Source organism: Pelodiscus sinensis, unplaced genomic scaffold (genome assembly GCF_049634645.1).
Source record: "Pelodiscus sinensis isolate JC-2024 unplaced genomic scaffold, ASM4963464v1 ctg39, whole genome shotgun sequence".
In the NCBI taxonomy this organism is placed as follows: domain Eukaryota; kingdom Metazoa; phylum Chordata; order Testudines; family Trionychidae; genus Pelodiscus; species Pelodiscus sinensis.
The window spans coordinates 1,370,674-1,387,529 of NW_027466048.1; the positions used below are offsets into that span (position 1 = coordinate 1,370,674).

A 16,856-nucleotide genomic window follows, 5' to 3' on the forward strand; every position below is an offset into this window, starting at 1 on the left:
TCGGTCCAGGAACCGGAGATGCCGCCTCTGGTAGTCCTCCTGGTTCCTGGCTGTCCTGCTTGCCCGGGCGCGGGCGGCTGCTGCAGGCGGTGTGGTGCGCCCTGCAGTCCCCGGTGCTGCAGCTGTGGTGCAAGAAGACCAGCGGTCAATTACCCCAGGGGCCCAGGTGTGTGAAACCCAGCTCCCCTCTGCAAGGCCAGGGCCCCTGCAGGATCCCCAGCTGCTGCTCCGTAGTGGGCAAGGCCCAGGCGCACGGTCCCGGGGCTCCCTCTCGCCCCAGCCCCCCGTACACATAAGGGGAACACGAGGGTACTCACAGGTGGACGCCTCCCCGGCCTCTGATGATGCAGGTGAGCGGCTCTGTGGGGTGCCTCGGGGGTCCCGGGTCCTGGGAAGGCTGGCGGCAGGCTCCTGGCTCTCAGAGCCCTCTTCCTCCTCCTCGGTGTCCAGGAGCGGTCCCTCTGCCCCGGGGTCAATCACGTCCCGGGGGGCAGGGACGGCATGAGGCCCCAGGATGCGGTCCAGGGCATGGAAGTGGGGGCAGGCCTCCGGGTCAGCCTCTGGCAGGCAGGCCCGGGAGTAGGACTGCCGCAAGTCTTTAATCTTGCAGCGCACCTGCTCCCGGCTGCGCTGGTGGCCCCTGGCAGCCAGGCTGGCAGCCATGCGTCCATAGACGGCCGCGTTCCGGTGGCTAGTGCGGAGATCGTGGACATTTGAGGCTTCCCCCCAAACCTCGATGAGGTCCACGATCTCCGCACTTGACCAGGCGGGCGCCCGCCTTTTGCGCCCCCGGGCAGGCTCCCGGGAGCCGCCAGGCTGGTCGTGGGGAGCAGTGGAGGGCTGGGAGCCCTCGGATGGCTGGCTCATCCTGTGGCAGGTGCAGGCTGTGCAGGCACGGGTGCTGGCAGCCTTGCAACTGGCACAAAGTGAGTAGCCAGCCCATGGCCCTTTAAGGGCTCCGGGGCCGGGAGGGGGGCAATAGAGTTTCCCTGGTGTTGGCCAGAGTGGCCACCAGGGAAACCTGGGAAGCCTTAGCCTCCCACTAGTTCGAACTAAAGGGCTACACAGCCCTTAGTTCGAACTAGCTAGTTCGAACTAGGCGTTAGTCCTCGTAAAATGAGGTTTACCTAGTTCGAACTAAGCGCTCCGTTAGTTCGAATTAAGTTCGAACTAACGGAGCGCTAGTGTAGCGCATAGGAAAGTTAGTTCGAACTAACGTCCGTTAGTTCGAACTAACTTTCTAGTGTAGACATACCCTTGTGGATTAGTTGCCCTTCTAGGAATGGACCATTTCAAACACCAGCCACTGGCTCCTTCTCTCCAGAGATTTTGTGCAGCAGAAAGTGGCCAGTTGGCAAAGATGATGGAGCAGGCACAGAGCAAAGGCAGATTTCTGCTCCTTAGCCTGACGCTGATTTTCTCTTTCCAGTTTCTCCAGAGTCCTTCCATCCTCAGCACTGTCACCAAATCAGACCTCCAGGAACACCTGATGGAATGGAGCCGAGACAACAACCCTGCGATACGGAGGCTCTGTCTGCGAGGCCTGGCCAGTGTTCTCTTCTGGCCGGGGAAGGTGAGGGCACATCTCAGGGCTTGCTGGGGTGACTGCTGGCCAGCCAGTGTGGGGAACAGCAGTGCTCTGTGTGGCTGGTTTGGTGCCTCAGAGGGAGGGCCCCAGTCGTGGGCTGGAAGTCGCCCTGTCTCTGAGGAGTTTGCCTTTGACTTGCCTCTCAGCGGTGCCCCAGGGAGCCCCGATCTGACACCAGGGGACCGAGGAAGCCTGTGGTGCTCCCAGCGCCCAGTTCCTGGGGGTGCGTTACTGAGCAAACCAGGCACGAGGGGGTGTCCCTGCTCCCGCGCGTTGGCAGAGCATGGTCAGTGGAGGCAGTGGGGAGGGGAAGGAGACTCAGGTCGTCACTCAGGGCAGTGGGGGGAGGGGAGTCGGGCAACAAAGCCCAGACTTGGCAACGGCAGAGGAGTCGGGGGGCGGGGTCAGAGCTCGGTGGGCGGGGCCTGGAGCGGCTCTCGGCAGGCGACAGGGCAGGCTCTGCTCAAGGGCCAGGGGTGCAAAGCACCTGGCGGAGCGGCAGGAGAAGGACTTTCTCCCCTGCTGGGGGCTGGGGGCTGGGCCGTCTCTGGGGACTGGCCGATGGGGAGGGAGGGTCCAGCCCCTGCCCCAGGCTGCGTCCCAGGACAGTGGGGAGCTGCCTTCTGCATTCCCACAGGGGCAGTTGATATGGGCCCAGCTGCCCGGGACCATCGCCATGTTCTGCGCCACGGACGCAAGGACTGTCCTGGAGGCCATGACGGAGGCGGCAGACGCCATCTACCTGCTCGCCGGGGAGGGGCTTGGCTCCATCTCCCAGGACATGGCAGCCAGCCTGCGCCCGCTCATTGACCACGTAAGGCTGGGAACCCCGGAGAAGCACATTCCCCCTCCCTCCTCTCCCTGCCACCCTGGTATGTCCCTGCCCAGCCCCTTCCCCCCTCAGGCCGGCCACGCAGCACCCAAGGGGGCCCCTGCCAAGGGTGGGGCGTCTCCGACGCAGCCCCCTCCCTGGCAGAGCCCTTCTGGGCCAACCTGAGCACCAAGCTCCCAGCCCTGCTGCAGCCTCCCGCCCCCCGAACCTCCTGTCCCCAGATCCTCCCCCGCCTGCTGCTGCTCCCCAAGGGGGCAGGCGTGAGCGCCAGGCCCCAGGGCCCCGGGAGGGGAGCCCAGAGCAGCCTCTGTGGCCAGGGACACGGCCCGGCTCTCACCGGCTTCCCCGCCCCCGCGTGTCCTTGCCAGGAGAGGGGCAGTGTCCGCTCAGCCGCCATTTCCCTGCTGGGCACCATGCTGAGCGGGGTGAAGGACCCAGACAAAGCGGCCGTGCAGCAGGAACTCACCAGCTGCCTGCTCCCGCTGCTGCTCCACCTGGCAGACGAGGAGCAGAGCGTGATCCTGGTAAGTGCCGCGCTCGGTATTTCCAGAGAGCAAAGCGCCAGAGTCCCCTGGGCCCCACCCGTCTCCAGAGCCCCTGCCCAGCCAGGGCCACTGGGGACGTGCAGGGGCCACAGGGGAGGGCCCCTGGGCTCAGACCCCTTGGGGTCCCAGAGCGGCCTGGCGCTGCCGTTGCCGTCTCTGCGCAGAAGGGCTGAGCTGTGGAGATCCCGTCCGGCTCTCGCCAGCCAGTTCTCAGCCCCTCCCCTGAGCAGCCTCCCTTTGGGAACAAGGGGCAGGAACCTCCCCTGGCAGCGAGAGCAGGAGCCCAAGGAGCAGGGAGGAGGGGACGTGCCCCAGAGGCTCCCTCTCTCAGCGAGGCCCCTCGCTCTCCCCTTGTGCTGCAGAGCTGCAAAGTGACCCTCTTCCGCTGCGCCGTGTTCCTCGGCTGGGCCAATCGGAAGAGTCTCTTCTGCAGCCTGGCCTGGGACGGCTCCTCGCAGCTCTTGCCGTGCGTCGGGAAGTGCCTGGTAGGTGTGTTCTTTGGGCCCGCAGAGCAGTGAGTGGGGAGCTCAGGGAGACCTTTCTAGCCCCACCCCCCGAGCACCCAGGGGGTTCTCCACCCCGCTCGTCACGCAGGGACATCAGAGGCAGCCCCTCCTAGAAGGGCTCCCGTGGGGTCCTGCCCCTTTTGCTTGTGGGGTGGGCACAGCGGCTGTGCCCTCCACTCCCCTGCTGCCCTAAGACACTGGGACTGCTGGGCACCCTCTGCATCCGGCCCTTCCGAGAGGGGCAGCTCCATCGTCTGGGCTCCTACTGGCTCTTGCCCTGCCCTCCCTCTGAGCTTCAGCAGCCCTGGCCTGCCCGCTGTGGGCAGATCACGTTGTCTGCACTGAGCATTTCTCCCTGCTCTGTTCCTAGATGGAGAATAACGAGAGGAACATCCCCAGGCTCCTGTTCCAGGCTTTAAAGTATCTGGAAAGCTCCCAGCCGTCCATCCGCCATTCTGCAGCCCTGTTCATCGGTAAGCAGAGCAAACCCACGTGAGCTTTTCCCGTGCTTCCTTCAAAGCTCTTTTTCCACTTCCCACTCCGTTCTCTGGGACCAGGGGGAATTTTCACTAGTTTCATTGAACAATCAGTTCAATAGGTTACGATGTTATCACAAACATGCGCTGCCCATCCCGACAGTCTCATCCAATCGCATTAATGGCTCTAGTCTCTCCAGCCTAACCAGCATCTCTTCCTCCTTGTCAGTTCTGGGCTTTCATTGTCTGTCATCCCGCTGAGACACATGGGCACAGACAGACATAGCCCGGATCCGATATGTTTTGTTCTCTGCTTGTGTGGTGGTGAGCCTGGGCCAGGCAGAACTCAGCTTTCCCAAAGGTCCCCCCCGCTATACGTCTTTCAGTGGGCTTACAGCCAAATTAAGTGTCTCCCAAGCACAACTTAGCTTTTTGGGTCACTTGGCTTAAGAGCTGCATCACAATGCCAGTGGGAGGGGGGAAGAGGAGAGCTCCCTGCAGAAGTCGTAAGGACACTGCACATTTAGCATTCTGGGGACACGTCTGTTTGAATTAATAAAAAATGAACATGAACCGAAAGGGGTTTCAGGACAAGCATCAGCCAGCAACTCAGGAGCCTCCTGCAACTGCAAATGTGAAACATGGATATAACATGGAAGAGTTAGTTGAATAAAATATCAGCCCTATTGTGTTTTTGTGTATGATTTAGTCCTTCCCATCCCTAACATGCTGCTTCAAGGTCTGCAGCTTAACACTGGTGATCATGTGCTATTTCCTAAATTAACAGAAGTCAGGTTATCTACCAGAATGACACACAGGGTGCTCTCTTAGCTGGTGTAAAATGCTACTCCCAGCTATAAATTACGATGTGTCACTGAGGAGATTTGCACTAGTGTTTGAAGAAATTTGAAAAGTAATACCAGTGGGAAACTTGATTTAAATCAACGCACCCTGCCTGACAAGCACCAGAATCCGACAGTGGGGATCTGCGTGTGCCAGAATTCACATTTACTGCAAGCTGGAGGGAGCCACTTTGCCATTTGGTCCCTTCCAACTTCTCCTGCCCACAACTTTTTGGCCACATCTCCAGGAAACCAGCAAGATGTAATTTCAGTCTCCTTTGCAATCGGCCTTTCAGTGACTTCTGGGGTCGGATGCTTTCTCCCATGTGCTTCGTGCCACATCGAAGGGCCGGGTATTGAATTTCCCAAGGGCTGTCTTGTGGGAATGGCTGAATCTTTAGCAATTTTCAGGGATGATGTTGAAAAGTCCTGAGCTCCGGGGTATTCCTTGTCTGTTTAGGAGAGACCATCCACCATTTCGTCTACCTGTTGGCGGAGACAGTGAGTGCAGATGGCATCTTCCGCCTGTGTGAAGGTAAGGAAACAGCTCTGGGCGTTCGGGCATCTGTGGGCAGTATGAGGCCTGAACACAGCTGCCCCAGTGTCTGTCTCTGTCTGGGGACAGTGCTTAAGGGGGAAGAATGGTCTTGCTGGTCAATGTAAGACTGGGAGTCAGGAGATTTGAGCCACCAGGAGCAACTCTGTGCCTCACCTTCCCCACCTGTAAAATGGGGATAAGAACGCAAAGGCTCTCAAGGGAGGCCGCCCAGAACTGAAGATGACTAGTCAGTAGGAGGAGGAGAAGGATTCTTACCCTCTGTCACAAAAAGTTCCACCACCTGCTCCCCTCCACTAGAGAGGTTGTAGGCCAGGGACCTTCACCCAGAGTTGGGTTCTTGGCTCCTAGGCCATCCCGTGTGGGCCCCCAGGAAACACCTTTCCCTGCCACCTCTGGAGCACTGAAGGTGGCACAATTGCACAAAGGATTCGGTAGAAGTTAGGAGCCAAAGCCCCTTTGCGGCTCTGCACCTAAATCCCAGAGTTACGGTTGCTGTCGTGTTCCCATGGCAAAGGCCATTCGGAAGCAAAGATTTCCCAGCCACCTGTGACAGCAGCTCTGTGAGTTTTCCAAGCCATTTCCTCTTTCTTTCAGCTTTCCAGGAAGTGCCGTTAAGATCAGACAGGACCACAGCGATCGTCCTGAATGAACATTTTAAATGGCTGCAGAAGCTTGCGAACCTCGTGTGGGGTGCGTTTTGATTAGGGAGCGGCACCGACACAGAAGGACTCCTCATCCTGCCACGGTACGTACAACACACGGGAGCAGCTCTTTGGAGCCGGGGCTGGGCCGTGGGGTGGGTATTCACAAGGGACATCAGCTTCCGTAGCAGAGTCCAGCCCAGAGACACCTGGGAAGACGTTCCGAGACTCTCGCAAAGCCAGGGCCCTGGGCAGCCAATGGGGGTATGTCTACACTACAGCGCTAATTCGAACTAACGCATCCAGACTAAAAAACTAGTTCGAATTCGCGTTTTGCTAATTCGAACTAGCATGTCCACATTAAGTGGACCCTGAACCGCGGTTAAGGCTGGCTGGAAGCACTGCCGGCAGGGCATCAGATGAGGACTTAGAGCATGGAGCTGCTGTCTCAGGCTAGCCGAGGGCTGTGCTTAAAGCGACCCGACCCCCACCCCAGACAGACAGTTCTCAGGGGTGCCCCGCTTACAAAGCAGTCCTGGCTTGGAGTGCCCGGAGTGCCCACACTGGGCACATCACAGCACTCGGCCATCAGACCGGCTGCACTTGCCGCAGGCTGCCATCTGGGGAGGGGGGCAATTGGGGGGCTGCAGAAGAGCTTCAACCCCCAGAAGCCTGCAGAGCCAGCCCAGTCCTCACCATCGGGGGCTCGTACCCCATTCCTCCCTCACCTCCTTCCACTTACCCTTCCCTAGCCCCCCTTCCTGATGTACAAAATAAAGAAAACGTGTGGTCAAAAATAGAATCTCTCTTTATTGAACAAAACTGGGGGAGACTGGGAAAAGGAGGTGGGAGAGGGAAAGAGAGAGGGTGGGAGAGGGGAGGGCAACTAAAATGATGAGGGGTTTGGAACAGGTCCCATATGAAGAGAGGCTAAAGAGACTGGGACTTCTCAGCTTAGAAAAGAGGAGACTGAGGGGGGATATGATAGAGGTCTATAAAAGCATGAGTGGTGTAGAGAGGGTGCATAAAGAAAAGTTCTGCATTAGTTCCCATAATAGAAGGACTAGAGGACACCAAAGGAAAGGAATGGGTAGCAGGCTTCAAACTAGTAACAGAAAGCTGTTCTTCACAAAGCAAAGAGTCAACCTGTGGAACTCCCTGCTGCAGGAGGCTGTGAAGGCTAGAACTAGAACAGAGTTTAAAGAGAAGTGAGATAAAGTGATGGAGGTTGGGTCCATGGAGTGGTGGTATTAGCCAGGGGGTAGGAGTGGTGTCCCTGCCCAAAGTTTGTGGAAGGCTGGAGAGGGATGGCACGAGACAAATGGCTTGGTCATTGTCTTCGGTCCATCCCCTCCGGGGTACCCAGTGTTGGCCACTGTCGGCAGACAGGCTACTGGGCTAGATGGACCCTGACCCAGTACGGCCATTGTAAGCTCAGGGCTCAGGGTCGGGAGTCTCAGTGGACCCCCTTGATTTTCATGCACACCTGCTCCTGGGTGGCCAGGCTGGCAGCTCTCCTGACCTAGACGGCCACTTTCCTGTGCCTAGTGCGGAGATCGTGGACAAGGTCCACGATGTCTGCACTTAGCCCAGGCGGGTGCCCGCCTCTTGCGGTCCAGGGCAAGCTCCCGGGAGCCGCCAGCCTGGTCCCGGGAAGAGGGGGTGGGCTGGGGGGCATCGGGTGGGTGGCTCGATCCGTGCCAGGTGCTGGGTCTGCTGGCTGGGTGCTGGCAGGCTTGCACCTGGCACGGGCACCGTAGCCAGCCCGTGCCCCTTTAAGGGGTCCGGGGCTGGGATGGGGGCAATAGAGTTTCCCTGGTGTTGTCCAGAGTGGCCACCAAGGAAACCTGGGGAGGGCTAGCCTCCCACTAGTTTGAATTAAGGGTCTACACAGCCCTTAATTCGAACTAGTAAGTTTGAACTAGGCTTAATCCTCGTGGAATGAGGATTACCTAGTTCGAACTAAGCGCTCCGTTAGTTCGAATTAAATTCGAACTAACGGAGCGCTAGTGTAGCGCCTATGAAAGTTAGTTCGAACTAACGTTAGTTCGAACTAACTTTGTAGTGTAGACATACCCATAGATAGTTGGGTTTGTGATGACCGGGAGACCCGTATGGTCACTTGCCTGCCTGGTGCGAAGGTTGCAGATCTCTCGAGGCATCTACATAGACTTATGTGTAGTGCTGGGGAGGAGCCGGTGGTTGTGGTACATGTAGGTACCTGTAACCGAGTCTCTCTTCGGGGGCCACCGGGCACGCCCCCCCCCCCCGAGTCCGAGGGTCCTCGCCTTAGTGTGCCTGGCACCTCCCGATCCCGGTCTCTATCCTGTCGTCCCCCTGGACGCGGGCCCCCCTGTCGGTCCTCCCGGGGCCGGCAGCCTCACTGTCTTTGCCTCGGCTCGGGTGCTGGGTCCTCCCCGGTCCGCTCCCCGGCCGTTCCTTCCCTGGTGGGGCTTGGCTCCGTCCGGCTCCTCCCCGCTCCGGGCGTCCCCGCTGCGTAGTCGGCTCCTGCTGCTGGGCTCCACGCCGCTCCCGGTGGGGTCCTGCTCGGGTCCTGCGGAGGAGGCTGAGAGCAGAATCCTCCCTGCTCTCCCCAAGCCCCCCTTGCTGCTCCTTCCTCCCCCCTTTTGAACTCCCCGCTCGGCGTCTGGCCGGCCCCCGCCCTTCCGAGCGCCGGCCCTGCGCTCCTGGGTCCTAGTGCTGGCCGGGTTCCAGCCGTGCCGTCTTGCGCCTGCGCGCCGATCACGCCGGGTTCCCCTTGCCCCTCCGGCTCCGGCGCGCAGGGCTGGGTTCCTGGCCCCCGCTGACCTTCCCCGCGGGGCACGGGGCCGCGGTCCCCGTGGCTGGGAGTGCGGGGGTAAGTTCCCCCGTCACAGTACCAATGACATAGGAAAGGGTAGGAGAGATGTCCTGGATGCCAAATTTAGGCTGCTAGGAAAGAGACTGAAATCCAGGACCTCTATGGTGGGATTCTCGGAAATGCTTCCAGTTCCACGCGCAGGGCCAGGTAGGCAGGCAGAGCTTCAGAGTCTCAATGCGTGGATGAGACGATGGTGTAGGGAAGAGGGGTTTGGATTTATTAGGAACTGGGGACACTTTTGGGAGAAGGGGAGCCTATACAGGAAGGATGGGCTCCACCTAAACCAGGGTGGAACCAGACTGCTGGCACTAAACCTTAAAAAGGCCGTAGAGCACTTTTTAAACTAAGAAATGGGGGAAAGCCGACTGGTGCGGAGATGCACATAAATCGGATGGAGACTTCTCTTAGAGGAGAATCCATCGATAGAGATTCTTTAAGCTATAGTCAGAAAGAGAGGAGGGGAGACGACAAACCATAGGCCAGAGCAGACAAACAACCGCATACAAAGGAATCCAATGCATCAGGGAAGGGCAGACAAATAAGCAGTGGCAAATTTTTAAAGTGCTTCTACACAAATGCTAGGAGTCTGACTAATAAGATGGGTGAACTAGAGTACCTCGTATTAAAGGAGGAGATTGACATAATAGGCATCACTGAAACCTGGTGGAATGAGGAAAATCTGTGGGACACAATCATACCGAGATATAAAATATATCGAAAGGATAGAGCAGGCCGGGTGGGTGGTGGAGTGGCACTGTATGTGAAAGATAATGTAGAATCAAATGAAATAAAAATATTAAATGAATCAACATGTTCCACAGAATCACTATGGATAGTAATTCCATGCTCCAATAATAAGAAATTAGCAGTTGGGATATATTACCGACCACCTGACCAGGACAGCGATATTGACATTGAAATGCTGAGGGAGATTAGCGAGGCTACCAAAATAGAGAACTCTATAATAATGGGGGATTTTAATTATCCCCATGTTGACTGGATACATGTTACCTTAGGAAGAGAAGCAGAGAGAAAATTTCTCAATGGCTTAAATGACTGCTTCTTGGAGCAGCTGGTGCAGGAACCCACCAGGGGAGAGGCAATACTCGATTTAGATCTGATTAGAGTGCAGGATCAGGTCCAGGAGATAACTGTTACAGGACCGACTGGGAATAATGACCATAATATAATAACATTTAACATGCCTGTGGTGGGAAGAACACCCCAGCAGTCCAACACCCTGGCACTTAATTTCAAAAAGGGGAATTACACAAAAATGAGGAGGTTAGTTAAACAGAAATTAAAAGGCACAATGACTAGAGCCAAATCCCTGCAAGCTGCATGGAAACTTTTTAAAGACACTATAATAGAGGCCCAACTTAAATGTATACCCCAAATTAAAAAACATAGCAAGAGACTGGTAAGTCTAACTTCAGTACCGGGCAAATTAGTCAAAACAATAGTAAAGAATAAATTGGTGAGGCATGTAGAAGAACATAATTTGTTGGACAAAAGTCAACATGGGTTCTGTAAAGGGAAATCATGTATTACTAATCTATTAGGGTAGATCGACGGAGGCATGTAGATTAGTTTATTCGAAAAAGGGAAATGAAGCCTCGATTAAAATAATCGCGGCTTCATTTAAATTTAAATGGCTGCCGCGCTGAGCCGACAAACAGCTTATCAGCAGCTTGTCGGCAGATCGGGGCAGTCTGGACGCGCCGCGGTCGACAAGGAAGCCTTTGTCGATCAGCGCAGGTAAACCTGGTTTCACGAGGCATACCTGCGCCGATCGACAAAGGCTTCCTTGTCGACCGCGGCACATCCAGACTGCCCCGATCTGCCGACAAACAGCTGATCAGCAGAGTGGGGCAGCCATTTAAATTTAAATGAAGCCGCGATTATTTTAATCGTGGCTTCATTTCCCTATGCCGATCTGTCTAATCTACATGCTTCCGTCGACGGCCATCCCTAGAGAGGGATGGCAAGAGACAAATTGCTTGATCATTGCCTTCGGTCCAGCCTCTTTGGGGCACCTGGTGCTGGTCACTATCGGCAGACAGGCCACTGGGCTAGATGGACCTTTGGTCTGACCCAGTACAGCCATTCTTATGTTCTTACGGCAAACAACCTTTTCACACTCTTTCCCCCAGGTTATCTGGGTAGACACCATCACAAGGCAAACATGGATCCCGTTCAGCAGTAAAGAGCGATGGTCATCACTGCAAACAATTCACAACTTATGTCCAGGGCCTAGCCAGGAGCCGCTAGAGCAAGAAGAACGTGTGGAGGCCATGAACACAGAGGTGAGTGAAACACCTGAGTGGAGATGCTAGCAGCAATCGATTCTTCTGACAGAGAGAAATGCCAGTTCTGGACCCAGGCGACAAGCAGAGACTGGCAGGACTGCAGCTATGGGACAACGACCAGTGGCTGCAAAACTTGTGCATGCATAAGGCGACTTTCATGGAGGTTTCCTTCCCTGAGGTGCAGCAGTGCCAGAATGAGACTGGCTTTGATAGTTGAGAAGCGAGTGGTAATAGCCATGTGGAAGTTAGCAAGGCCAGGCAGCTACCGGTCAGCTGGAAATTAATTCAGAGCGGGGGAATAAGACGGTGGGAGGCTGCTGTGATCCAAGCAGCCAGTGATCCAAGTAGCAACGAAGGACAGTAACTCTGGGAAACATGCAGGCCATAGTGGATGGCTTTGCTGCAATGCAGTTCCCTAATGGTGGTGGGGTGGCAGATGAAACATACATTCCTATCTTGATTCCTGGCCACTATCCCAAAGAGCTCATAACTGGGAAGTGGTAGTTCTTGCTGGTGCCATGGGCTTTGGTGGATCACAAAGGCCGTTTCACTGGCATCAATATGGGATGGTCAGGAAAGGAGCATGACATGCGCATCTATAGGAACTTTGGTTTAGTCAGAAAGGTACAAGGTGGAATTTTCTTCCCACCTGGAAATCTTGCATCGGAGGCATTGAAATGCCAATTGTGATTCTTAGAAGCCCAGCCTCCCCTTCTTGCTGTGGCCCCTGAAGCAGTACGCAGGCAGCCTGGACATCAGTAGGAAGCAGCTCAGCTATAGGCTGAGCAAATGCAGAATGGTGGTAGAAAGAGCTTTTGGACGTTTAAAGGGAAGGTTTTGCCGTCTATTGACTGGGTTAGACCTCAGTATAAGCAGCATTCCCATTGTTGTAGCAGCCTCCCGTGAGCTCCCTAAAATTTTATGTCAGGGTAGGAGCATATTAAATGTGCTGACCTGTATATTTTACACAGCCCTGTCCCCGATCTGCCATGCACCACAAGCAATAACCATACTGTTGCTGAGAAATCCGGCCCCTCCCATGCCTGTACAGGCATGTCAGCCGCTCTGTTTGCTGCCTCAAGATCTGCTCCTGGGTCTTGGTTTCACATTCCATGCACGTTATCCTCTCCTCATGCTCCGCGCATCTTCTGCAGCATCGTTCTCCTCTGCCCATTTAACCGCACCCTGCCCATGCGGGTGGGTTGCATTTGCTCATGGAATGTCATTCCGTTATGTTTTCGCCTTCAGATCTGTTCTAGCTGAACAGTTGGATGAGCCAGGGGAGTGGGCCTCAAGCTCACTGTTGCATCCTCTCCAAGAAAACAAGGGAAGGGCAGACGCTAGAGAAGACACATTGCAGAATGCAGAAGCTAATCTCTGAGCATAAAAGAACATTTGTCCGACACAACAGGCGTGTGTTAGTTACAAGGCAAAAGGCGTCCTTTAAGCAGGCTCCATGCAGCAGATACAGCACAGAGGTCTTAAGGGAGCTGCTGGACTTGATTTGGTGGTAGGCATGGTAGGGAACAGTTTGGGGCTCGCTCTACTAACTCTGCTTTGAAAACACGGTGGTTGAAGCTCCCATAGCTAGGCAAGGGCCTATGTGTGCAAAGGGGCCCAGAGTGGCATGGAGACAGGGAGGGAGTCTCATGGCCACCACATGTTCAGGCGCAGGAAAGAGTCTGTTCCCCAGAGCTGAGCCCTGTGAAAGCCCCAAAGCTCGGCTCTCTCACCAACAGGTGGAAGATATCACCTCCCCCACCGAGTCTGTCTAGGGAGACCGAGAATTGTCTTGCAGCTTGGGTGGGAAAACGCCCCCTACAAACATAGTCACCGCTCCAAAATAAACCCACTAACTCATTTCTGTTGTACAGGAAAAAACTCCAGGCCCATGTGGCGACTCTGAGGGAAAGGAGAGCGAAGCTGCTGGGGTTAAAGGAGACCAGTGAGCAGAGAAGCCAGCAGTACCTGGTAGGTGTCTGTTGTTTTTCCCTGGCTGGGAGACGTAGTTGAGACTTAGGATTGTTTATTGTTAGATTTCTCTGTGGCCTTGGTGAAGGTGGGTTTATGTGAGTTTCTCCGTTCTCACGGGATAGTGTGTGCGTGTTGCAAATATTCTCTCCCTTGAAAAAATGGAAGCTGCATTTGAATGAATGAATGAATGAATTTCTATTCACTGTGACGTTCATAAACAACTTCTCCCAAAACACAAGGGTTGTTTCCCAGGAGACTAGGACACAGGCCCTTATGGGATATTGGGAGCAAAGTGTAAAAAAGTCCCCCCCTTGTGATGAAAACATACAGTCAAGTATCCGGCTGTGAAGGATTCAAGGTTTTGAACCCCAGTCAGGGGAGCTGACACCCTTGACAACCCCCTAAGCAAGGTGTTCATGTGTGTGTGGGGGGGGGGGGAGGCAGCGCCATGTTCCTGGAAGGGGACAGTCCCATATTTAAAAGCTGTTCCCAGTGTTCTGACTTTGTCCCGTATTCCCCCGGAGCGGCCAGCACTCAGCAGGGTTTTGGGGGTTGGAAACCTGCAGCTTGCGGGACACCAGCAGCACACGAGCCAATTTTCAGTGGCCCCTTCCCACCGCAGAGCAGGGAGCTTGTGCTGCAGCTTCCGGCTGGGAAGGGGAAGGGGTGGGAAAGGTGCATGCGAGTCCCTGGGGCTGCCCCTGCCCAGCCTGGGGATGCAATTCCTGGGAGCCAAGGGAAAGCCCCAGCGTGTGCCTCCTCTGTGCATGACTCCCCCCTCTCCCCAGAGGAGGGAAAGCCCTGGTACACGCCTCCTCTGGAGACCCCCCCCCCACCACACCATGCCACTCCAGTTCTCAGCACACCACAGACCTGGGGGAGAGGAGCAGCCACTGCACTTCCAGAACCCCCAGAAGTGGCGCGTGGCTGGACTCCCATCCACCTCACGGGAAGCCGCCACTATCTCCATTGTCACTGGAGGTGGGCAGTGGGACTCCTTGGGGTGGGGGAAATCAGAGGGGGGCCTCCCAAACAGCTCATGAACGACTGTTCGCACCCTCGCAATTTGACCAGTTGGTCACGATTGACGGGTTGGTGACCATCGCCATAGCGACTGGGGGTCAGGCTGGGCTGGGAGTTTGCACAGGAAGCTGGAGGCTGCAGCCCTGTGGGTGTTCAGGTTGGGGTTGGGGTGTCAGAGCATCCAGCATCAGGGGCTCTCTCCTGCTAAAGGGCTCTGCTCAGCCAGGACAGGGCTCCCAGCCAGCCACAGGCAACTCCCCTTCCACTGCCCTGATGCCAGGGTGAGGGGCACAGCCTGTCTGAAAGGGAAGTGTCGGGCCCTGTCACTTGTGGTGTGGGTCCCTCGCCCACAATCCCCATGAGGCAGGGGAGGAGCCCAGGGTGCACAGTCCTGAAATGCAGAGTTTGTGTCCTCGTCTCCCTGTGGCACCCACGGGTGTTTGTTAGCTGGGCCTTAGCCCCGCCCCTTCACCATGAGGCCACGCCCCCTGCTCCTTCTCATCCCCCCTGGGGCCCAGTCCCTCCAACTGCCCTGACTGGCCTGCCCTGGGCTGGGGACACAGGCTAGGGACTGCTCTTGGGTGCTCCAGCCTCTGCCCAGAGCAGGTGGATGGTCCTGGACAGCCCTTGTCCAGCCTGGCTCTGACGTCCATCCCGGGGGGCGTGCGGGGTTCTTTGTGCTTTTCATTTTCACTTTTTCTTCCTGGTTTTAAATGCCTTTTGGGGCAGGGCAGGATCCCTCTTTGTTTTACTTTGGGGGAGACTTTCCAGTTTCCTGTAGTACGATTTCCCTCGTGGGTTTGTTTTTTTCTTCCCTTCCCATCCCACTTCTTTTTTTCCCCATTTCTGCTTCCTGACCAATCAGTTTCAAAAAGAAAAGAATTTGCAAGGAGAACAGGGGGAGAAATTGTGATTTAAAAGAAAACAAGCCAGATGCTGTGTCTCCGAGGCAGCACTCAAGGCAGCAGGCGTGGGACAGAGCATCTCTAGGCCCAGAGACCGGGGCATGGGTCTGTTCCCAGGCACTTACCCACACGGCTCAGCACGATCACAGCCAAGGCCAGAGAGACGCACCCGGTGCCCAGCGCCACTAGGCAGTGTCGGTACCTGAGGGGAGCAGGCGGGGGAGCTGGAACAGAGGGGTTCAGAGCACAGGGTCAGCAGCTGCCGCAGCGGGATCAGAGCTATGTCACCACTAGTACTGGAGGCAGATCCACAGCTGGTGCCAACCCAGCCCACAGAGCTCACAAGCAGCAGGTCAGTGGCACAGAGACTGGTTTTCTGCACTTAAAGGCTCCTCGCCCAATCGCAGGCCGTGTCAGTCAGCTGCAGCCCGACTGCCAACCCTGGGACCAGATCCAGCTGCTGGGAGTTACCTGAAGTGCTGCACTGATGTGAGAGAATTTATCCTGATTCACACCCTTGGAAATCCATCCCTGTCAGAGTGCAGGGCACGAGCAAAGTCCGTTCTCATAACAGTGGTGGCCGCACACACCAGCTGGGATCAGGACCCTGCGGTGCTGGGCGCTGCACAGACGCAGCGAGAGACAGTCCCTGCCCCAGCTGGGACACAGAGCCCAAGGTTGGCAGGGGAGGGCCTTGCAGCCAGTACCTTGGTTCTCAGCTGCAGACGAGCTACCCCACTGGGGGCAGGGGTCCAACCCCATTCCCCTGTCCTTGTGCTGCATCGTCCCCAAGCAGAGCGACAGTCGAGCTGTCTAGGACAGAGGGGGTGGGACAGGGCGGTGATCCTGCTACAGCGGAAGCATCTGCCCTCATACTGCAAAGCACTTGGCTGTCGCACAGAGACAATCAGATACCCAGGTAGGTGGGTGCACATGGGGATGGAGGGATAATTAGATCCTGTCACACACTGGAGCTGGCTAAAAGGAAGTGGGATTCCAACCTCCCTTCCTCCCTTTCACTTGGCTGGGACGGGGGGGGGGGGGGGATGCAGGAGGGGATGCAGGGTGCTGGCTCCTGGAGGCAGTTCAGGGCTAGGGCAGGTGCTTGGGGTTCAGGAGGGGGTTCAGGATACAGGAGGGCAAACTGCTGATTCAGAGAGGGGATTCAGGGCAGGGGTTCAGGGCGCTGACAAAGTTTTGATCAGAGTAACGAACATTTCAATGTTTGCCCAATTTGGGGCAAAACCAAATGTTGAAATATTGGAATTACCAGTTGATTTGTTTTCTATCAAAGACACACAGCAGTGAGAGAGAGAGGGAGGTGCACCAAGGGAGACCTAGTGAGAGACTCTGTGAAAGAGAGTTTTGTCCTTGAGGCTACGTCTTCACTGCATTCTTATTTTGGAATAAGCTATTCCGGAGGAGATATTCCAAAATATCTTATTTCAAAATAGCGTGTCTACACTACAGGGAAGCCTCACAATTAGTCCAAGGCAGGCTTCTCTAATGTGGATGCACTGTCTCGATTTAGACCCCCCCCAGGAGGCACTGGGGAATAATTACTTTGAATGGCCCTGGGGAGGAGTTATTTTGAATTAGCAGCAGTGGAGCATCCACACTACCGCTATTCCGAAATAGCTATTTTGGAATCAACGTTATTCTTTATGGAATGAAGTTTACAGACATCAGAATAAGCTGTCTGTTATGTCAAATGTATTTTGATAACAGAATTGCTATGTAGATGCTATATAGGAAGCCTAATCCGAACTACCTAGTCCGTGCCGCATGTAGCCGCG

At 55.8% G+C, this 16,856-nt stretch overlaps 1 protein-coding gene across 1 annotated transcript in view; it reads left to right on the forward strand.

The window, feature by feature from the left end:
- The window catches only part of LOC142826421 (maestro heat-like repeat family member 5), a 39,933-nt gene that overhangs the window by 11,055 nt on the left and 12,022 nt on the right, over window positions 1-16,856 (forward strand). The window contains exons 9-14 of the mRNA XM_075918673.1: window positions 1,439-1,573; window positions 2,226-2,402; window positions 2,789-2,944; window positions 3,328-3,450; window positions 3,842-3,944; window positions 5,250-5,324. Of these exons, the coding sequence (XP_075774788.1) occupies window positions 1,439-1,573; window positions 2,226-2,402; window positions 2,789-2,944; window positions 3,328-3,450; window positions 3,842-3,944; window positions 5,250-5,324 (769 nt within the window). The remainder of the gene's footprint in view (window positions 1-1,438; window positions 1,574-2,225; window positions 2,403-2,788; window positions 2,945-3,327; window positions 3,451-3,841; window positions 3,945-5,249; window positions 5,325-16,856) is intronic.